This window comes from Chrysochloris asiatica, unplaced genomic scaffold, assembly GCF_000296735.1.
Source record: "Chrysochloris asiatica unplaced genomic scaffold, ChrAsi1.0 scaffold00201, whole genome shotgun sequence".
Classification (NCBI taxonomy): Eukaryota; Metazoa; Chordata; class Mammalia; order Afrosoricida; family Chrysochloridae; genus Chrysochloris; species Chrysochloris asiatica.
In genome coordinates, this window is record NW_006408719.1 from 2,689,619 (window position 1) to 2,698,565 (window position 8,947).

Genomic DNA, 8,947 nt, shown 5'->3' on the forward strand with positions numbered 1-8,947 from the left:
TTCTATTCTGTAATAATGCAATGTTGTACATCAAAATGCATCCATAAGCTTTGTCCTGAGCCTATTATATTCACAGGAAGAGACCCTAAAAAAAGTCACTAAGAATTCTGAATTCAGATATAGGCATTGCAAATCTCTTGGGCTCAAGTGCTAGTACAATCTCTCCAACCTTAATAGCATTGATTATTAATGATTGCCTGCCTATAATTATTATTAGATTTCATTACAAGTTAATATATCTTCAGGGTTTCCTATACTCTCAGGAAAAATGGATCATTTTAAAGAAGTGTCAGTAGTCTTCATGTATATTGAAAGATAATATGTTTAAATAGTTTCTTTTTGACACTTGCCAGAATAGGAAAATTACCAAATTAAATACAAGCAGTCTCCAGGTTATGAACTCTAACTTAGTTATGAACTAATAACTAAGTTGTTATGAACCAACCCCTTGTTATGAACCAACCCTGTAAAGTCTACTAAAAATTCAACGTACATACAATGGTTTATAATAGCAAATAGATGCTACCCTAATGATGCACATCAAAATATTACTGTCATGTTAAAGATTTTTTTTAGTGTATTTTAAGTGTTTCTTTAATATTTTATATTCATGGAGTCCTGGAGTGACATTTGTAGGATAAACACTGGACTTTAAGGCTGGCAATTAAAATCCACTAGTTGTTCCTCAGAAATAATATACAGGGTCACTATTAGTCAGAACCAACTCAACGACACTTAACAACAAACAATAATAAATGCAATGAATTATCGAACCCAGCAGAGAAGCAGAGACTTGGGAGAGACCTCATAGGAATTGGCTTTAGGCTGATGTTGAGTTTGATTCTCCTTCCCCCTTATGAAGCCAGGAGGAAAAGTTGCTCCCCTACCATCCCTACAAACCTATTCCAGAGTTTAGCAAGGGGATGTATTTCATACAGAGGACAGCAGCAGCAAGTACAATATTTTGAAAAATGTTTAAAACTCAATTTTAGAGAAGACGTACCATTAGCAACATAACCCAGCTGTGGTATAAGTTGCTCATCCTTACAATTTTCCCGTCCTGGTACCAGCCGTTGAAATTTTGTGGGATGGGGGTTTCCATCAACATCCACCAAGAATGGGGGAGGCATGAGGTGAGGAGCTTGTTGAGTTTGTTCATCCAATACATAGTTGTTGGCATCACGAATAAGAGGTCGATAATCAGTGTGGAAGAACATCTGATCTGGAATCTTTATAATAGATTTTTAGTATGCAAAACACATAGGGAGTTTACAGAAAAGTACATATTTTAATTACTAGGGCAAAGGATTTTTAAAATCAGGCAATTTTTGAATTCTCTTGTAGCCAGTTGCTAACATGTTAACACCTATTAGTGAATTAACTAGATGGTGTCCCATTATTTTCTCCACAAAAATCCTAAAATGTGCATTATAAAATGGGACTTTAAAATGTTCATGGAAAAATTCCATTATCTTCTAATTACATTTTCCCACAAACTTTTTGAAGCCCCTTTTTATTTGGTTCTGTGTAATATTTCTTCTACTGTAGTATGAAGAAGTAAAGCAACATCCTAGTGAATAAAGTCAGATATTATTTTTAAGTTGTAAAAAGCATACTATCATATGGTTTTCTAGCTTATTTTCATTCAAATAAGGATAGATGAAATGTAATATAAATGGTTAGACAGGAAAATATCAATCACATCAAAGATACTCAAAGGTGAGTTCTCTTCCAACTCTAAGATTCTAAAATCGATTTCAAAATCACAGTTAACAATATACAATGAACCAATTAAGTTAGCTTTCAAGTATTTCAACAGAATTAATAGTAAGTTAAATATTCAACCAAGGACATGAATACAATCAGTCACTAGCTATTTTCACTAGCTGTTTATTCTCATACAAAGAATTTATAGTAACCAGAGGTTGCATTCTGGAAAGTCATTCCCTATTACACATGGAAGGTGGTCTGCAAAATTAGTTCTAAGCAAAATGATTTTCTAATGAATTTTAATATCTGTATTTAGTCATCCTATATCCCCACCCTATATTCCAACCATCATTTACCAATGCAGCTTTCTTATTTTATATATACTGGCATCGAAACATTTACCAATGCAGCTTTCTTATTTTACATATACTGGCACAGAACTCCTAATAACTGGAAGACTTCAACCAAAATTTATGAATTATAAAATTCCAAATTGTGGTCTACAACAAAAATGAAATATACTAACCTTTTCATAGTATTTACTGCATCCAAAACCAAAAAGCAGCAAATGCCCATGAGAATCTGTACAAGCAAAATGATTCCCATCTGGTGAAAATTTACAATCAAACACTGCACCATGGCCTTGACCTTCAATCTGAAATTCAGAAGAGTCTAAGTTGTCTTTAGAGCAATTTTCAAATAATAAGTAGTGATTGCTAATACTGTGGATTCTGTGTTGCATCAACATTGCAATGTACTCTGGCTTCTGTAGCCAGAACCCTACTCGAACAGTAAATCTCTGAGAGAAAATCAGGAGAATCAAAAGGCAATGGACGGCATCAATCATTACTAGTACTGTCATACCTCAAGAAATAATAAAGAGGTGACAGAAGAGTTTTGTAAAGACCCAAACCTAATTAAATTGACAAAAGTACTGTCTCAGCAAAGTAAAAATATTATCTTTACCTCTAAAGCTGTAACAACATTGAGCCTTAAAATAATCAACATAAAATTAAAACACAAACCAATTTTTACTATCAAAACAGTATTATTAATATTCTGGAGCTACATAAAGCTTTTAAAAAGGAGCTCAACAGGCGACAAGACATGTTTATTTAGAATTATTCTTTAGAGACAGACACTAATTATGTTGAATATAAGTATTCCTAGTCCTGGTGTGGCACTATACAATAAGTACTGGACCACAAGTCAGTTTGAATCACAAGGTTTGCAAGTCAAACTCACTATCCACTCCTTGGAAACTCTATGCAACATCGCTATGAGTTGTAACCACTAGATGGCACTTAACAACAATCGCCATAGAAGGATGGTCGAGAGGGAGTAATTTGTCTGATTTTTTTCATATTTTGCATGAAATTTAAAAGAATCTACATCTCTAATTCTATGCGTACTAAAAAACCTTCAAGTACTAATTAATCCATATGGGGTTTACTAGAGGCAGATTTACATAGCTCTGGTAGTGTAGTGGTTACGAATCAGGCTGCTAACCTTCAAGGTCGGCAGTTTGAAACTACCAGCCATTCTGCGGGAGAAAGATAAGGCTTTCTGCTTCAGTAAAGATTTACAGCCTCAGAAACCCTATGCAGGGTCACTGTGAGTCGGAAACGAATCCACAGTACTTAGCAACAACAACAGTCATTGTAATAATTTATAAACTAAGATTATGGTTTAAATATTAATCCTTATTCATTATGACTAAGTGTAACTCTCAAAGTTTAATAAATTTAAGTTTATAGAGTTTCTGGGCTGGGGGGGGCAGAGCTTGGAAAATGCTCTTATTATATATAAGAAGTCAATTTGAATATGAACAAAACAGATTTTCCTTACCATGTTAAAGTAATTTCGAATTTTGGTCCCCCGGTGAAGGTCCCAAATAAAAATGTTGCCATCATGACCTGCTGAAAGTATGATCCTTTGATCAAATGGATGCGCTTCCAAAACAAATACTTCATCATCATGCCCCTGTGATTAAATCAACATTAAAAATGAAAAGCAACAAACAATATGAGATTTATTTGGTCAAAAGGCCAGATGAACACATGCAAAGTAATTTAACAGCATTTACTCCATGGATATTTTATGAACAATATAGTTAAGTAAGAGTTCCTTATATGCATAATTGTTGATTTTATAAATTATCAATAGATAGAAGACTAAGAAAACCTAAAACTGTTAGGAAATGTGATTAAAATAAAGATAGTCCAAACAATCAGGCCTAATTAATCACACACATGAAATAGAAATAGTTCTATGACCCTGCTATTTAAGATGTCACAAAATAGGTGACAAATAGAATCTCCATGTAACACCCAAATCTACTAGAGTGATAATATTGTTCATCCAACACTCTCTATCACTGATCGAAGTTACTTAGTATTACTATAATAGAAATATCACACATGAGGATGGCTTTAAGAAACAATAATCTATTATCTCACAGCAGTTTCATTTAGAAAGCCTAGTTCTATAGGAAGCCTTTTGCTTTCTGTTGGCTTTGGGAGAAAGTTGTTGTGTCTTTTCAGGTTCTAAGTTCCTTGATGTCAAGGTAGCATCACTATTTCTCCATATGTACTTGCTTGATTATGCAACAAATCACTCTTTTTACATCTTACGAGAAAATGGCTTACATGGAAACTGACCTAGCCAATGAGGGCAAGAGCTGAGTGGGAAGAGATGCGCAAGAATGGCCAAACTTGCTGATAGTACCCATCTGACCTAGTTTGGATGGCTTGATGATCAGAATTCGACTAGAGAAAGATTAAAACATTTGATACAGGAAGCAAGTGTAAATTGCTTACAATTTGATTAACTTGATCTTTTCTTATAGATGTCGTTGTTATTTTTGTTAAGTGTTGTAGAGTTAGTTCTAACCCATAGCAACCATGCATAGGGTTTCCGAGGAGCAACTACTGAGCATGAACTGTCGACCTTGCAGTTCAAACTGACTTTGCAATTCAACGCATTAAACCAAATGCCACACCATATCAACTGAGAGGGAAGGAGTCTTCAAACCAAGGATCAAGCCTATCCCCCTCAGTACACAGAGTTGATAGGGGCAGGCAACTTAAACACTGGCTATCTAAAATGGGGGGGGGGGAGGGCGGGTCTATAAAGGCATGAAGTAGCTGGCTTACAAATTTTCATGAGGAAGTTTAGTTTCAGAGCAAGCGAGGGAAGGTAGAGTCCCATTGAATAGTTTTCATCTTGTCTAGATGTGTCTGGTGAAAAGAGTTGGGGATAGGATTCTTTTGATTCAATAGTGAGTAACTGTTATCATGACTAATTGCAATTGTCACAACTGTAAAGGTAGAAGTTGTATAACAAAAAGTGGTTAATCTTATATTCCAGGAACAGAGGACCCTAGGACCAGCAAGAGAGAAGAGCATGAGCAGAATGTGGGATCCTAACCAGAGAAGCATTGACACCAGAGATGGAGGCAGAGATGATGTCATGGAGAGACAGAGCAGCTGAGGACTCTAGATGCAAGGAAAGAGAAAGAATGTGTGCAGATGGGCAGGGGGCTGGTTTACAAAATGTGCCCTTGGGCTATTTAAAAAATTATCTATTCTTGTGTGTGTCTGTGTACATCAAAAAATAAAAAAAGGGGAAACAGAGGCAAGTGGTTACGTATCGGGCTGCTAACCTCAAGGTTGGCAGTTCGAAACTACAAGCTGTTCCGCGGGAGAAAAATGAGGCTTTCTGTTCCCGTAAAGATATGCAGCCTTGGAAACCCTCTGTAGGGTCACTAAAAGTCCGAACCAACTCCACAGTACTTAACAACAATGACAACTGTTAACCAATGGAACATAAAGGGGTTGCAATCATAACAATGAAGCAAGATACGACTGGTTGGGTGCAAAACTGATGTTCTGTCATGTAGACTATTACTGAATTTAAAAGAAAAGAAAGAAAGAAAATGGCTTAAGATACCATACCCTGACACAGCCTTCATTAATGTAACAAGGAAAGTCATATGCTAAAATAGGATTACATTAAAAGGGGGCTCAAAATGCTCATTGAAAAATGGAATTAAAAGATAATGGAATTCTTCCACAAACTTTCTGAAGTTCCGTAGTACACATGTACAAAACAAAAACCAAACCCATTGCTGTTGAAATCAATATGACTCACATTAAGAGGGGTTAGGATTTACAACACATATTTTGGAGGTACACAATTTAATTCATAGGAACTGATATTCAAACTATTATTTTGGCAGGCTCCATAATATATTCATTATCCATCTTGTCAGTTTGTTGTAGTGTGAAGCCGTACATGTAGCTGTGGTGCTGGAAGCTATACCACCAGTATTTAAAATATCAGCAGAATCACTCACAGTGGACAGATTTAAGCAGAACTAAATGTAGTGGTTATGAATCGGGCTGCTTACCTCAAGGTCGGCAGTTTGAAACTACCAGTGTTCTATGGGAGAAATATGAGGCTTTCTGCTCCCATAAAGATTTACAGTCTCGGAAACCCTGCACAGGATCACTATGAGTCGGAACCGACTACTCCACAGTACTCAACAACAACAACAGATTAAGACAGACTAGGAAGAAGAAATGGCAACCTACTTCTGAATGGTTATCCCCTGAACTATTTATGAACAGAAGCTGGAAATTGTCAGATGTAGTATCAGAAAATGAAAACATTATGAACAGCAGCAGAACACTGCTAAGATACAGTGAAGAAAGCTGAGCTCCTCAGGTTGAAAGGTACTCAAAGTAAGACTGGAGAAGAATTGGTTCCTCAAAGTAGAGTTGACCACAATGACATGAATAGACAGCAATGCTTTTGGGACTTCATTTGCTGATGGGACACAACTCAAACAAGAAGAAATAGCTGCAAACATCCATTAATAAGTGTAATGTGGGATGTTACGATATCTTAAGCATTAGTGAGGTGAAATGGACTGGTACTGGCCATTTTGAATCCAACAATCATGGTTTACTATGCTGGGAACGTCAAAGTGAAGAGGAATGGTATTACATTCATCATCTAAAGAACATTTCAAGATTTATGTTGAAGTACAATGCTGTCTGTGATAGGATAACATCAAGGAAGACCAATTAATACCACTATAAGTCAAATGTACACAACCAATCACTGAAGCTAGTGATGATGAAATTTAAGAATTGTACCAACTTCTATGGAAAACATAGTGGCTCCATAGGATAAGCATTGGACTGTGAACCACAAATTGGCAGTTCAAGTCTACCAGTCACTCTGTGGAATATAGATGAGACTTTCTGCTTCTACAAAGACTACAGTCTCAGAAACCCTATACAGGTTCACTATGAGACAGAATGGACTCGAGGGCACTTAACACCAGATTAACAAGTAAAAAAAAAAAGAAAAACAACTTCTGCAGTCTTAAACTGACCAAACAGGCAATCAAGATGCACTGATAATCATGGGTGATTAGAAATCCCAGGATAGAATTTTGCAAGATTGATGTCTTATTCATTGCAAATACCTCTTTCAAACAACATAAAAAAGGTGACTTACATATGGATCTCATTAGATAGAATACACAGGAATCAAACTGACTATATCGGCAGAACTAGATGTTGAAAAAGTTCAATATCATCATAGCCAAAACAAGGGCAGGGCAAACTATGGAGCAAATCATCAATTGCTTATATGTAAGTTCACGTTGAAGCTGAATAAAATTTAAACATATTCACAAGAACAAAATTATTACCTTGGATATATTCCAACTGAATTTAGAAACCATCTAAAGAAAAGATTTGATACATTGGAAACCAATGACTGAGGACCAGAAGAGTTGTGGTATGAAATAAAAAACATCAGACAGGAAGAAAGTAAAAGGTCATCAAAAAGACAGAACAACAACAACAACAACAGAAAGACCAAATCTGATGTCAAATGAAACTCTGAAGCTTCCTCTCATGCATAAAATTGAATAGAAGAAATGAGTTAAAAGAACTGAACAGAAAATGTCAAAGGGCATCTCCAGAAGTCAGTGAAGTATTACAATGAAATGTGCAAAGACCGTGAGATAGGAAACCAAAAGGGTAGAAGATGCTTGGCATTTCTCAAGCTGAAAGAACTGGAAGACAGCCAGCTAGCGACCTGGGCAACTGTTGAAAGAGATCCATATTTGTGCCTATTCCAAAGAGATGTAGAAATCATCAAACTATATCATTAATGTCACATGCAAGTAAAATATTGTTGAAGACAATTTAAAAATAGCTGTAATAATATATTGACAGGGAACTTCCAGAAACTCAAGCCAGATTCAGAAGAGGATATGGAAAGAAGGATATCACTGCAGACATTATATGGACCTTGGCTGAAAATAGAGATTACTGAATGGTTTAAACTCAGGAAAGGGTATACAGGGTTTATTGCTGCTGTTGTTGTGAAGTGCCGCTGAGTCAGTTCCGATCCATGGTGATCCTGTAATAGGGTTTCTGAGGAGCAGGTGGTGAGCTTGAATTGCCGACCTTGCAGGTCAAATGGTTTTGCAGTCTGACACATTAACCTACAGCACCACACCAGGACAGGGTTTATTAGGGACAGGCAAATTAGATACTGGCTACCTAAATTGGGGGTGGTGGTGCTATAAAGGCATTAAGTGGCTGGCTTACAAGTTTTCAAGAGTGAGTTTAGTTTCAGAGCAAGCGGGGGAAGGTAGAATCGCCACGGAATAGTTTTCATCTTGTCTAGATGGGTCTGGTGAAAGGAGATGGGGATAGGATTATTTTGATTCAATAGTAATTGTTAACATGACTAACTGTGATTGTCACAATTGCAAAGATAGAAGTTTTGTAACATAAAGGGTGAAGTAGTTAACCTCACATTCAAGTAACAGAGGACCCTTGGACCATCCAGGGAGAAGAGCACGAGTGGAACGTTGAACCCTATCCAGAGAAGCAGAGACGCCAGATTTGATAACATGGAGAGATGGAGCAGCTGAGGACTCTAGACTCATGGAAAGAGAAAGGCTGTGTGCTGGTGGCCAGGAAGCAGGCTTGCAGAATGTGCCTTTGGGTTGTTTAAATGATTATATATTCCTGAGTGTTTTTGTGTAAATCCAGAAAAAAGAACAGAGGGAATAGAAACAAATACTGAAATACTATTGAATGATAATGAACAGAGAGGATTGTAACCATTGCAATGAAATGAAATATGATAGGATGAGTGTACAACCGATGTTCTCCCATGTAAACTATCACTCAATTCACAATAA

At 36.5% G+C, this 8,947-nt stretch overlaps 1 protein-coding gene across 1 annotated transcript in view; it reads right to left on the reverse strand.

Moving 5' to 3' along the window:
* The window catches only part of BRWD3 (bromodomain and WD repeat domain containing 3), a 240,297-nt gene that overhangs the window by 90,826 nt on the left and 140,524 nt on the right, over positions 1–8,947 (reverse strand). The window contains exons 15-17 of the mRNA XM_006872503.1: positions 3,559–3,693; positions 2,237–2,365; positions 1,004–1,229 (exon numbers count right to left, since the gene is read on the reverse strand). Coding sequence (XP_006872565.1) covers positions 1,004–1,229; positions 2,237–2,365; positions 3,559–3,693 — 490 coding nt within the window. The remainder of the gene's footprint in view (positions 1–1,003; positions 1,230–2,236; positions 2,366–3,558; positions 3,694–8,947) is intronic.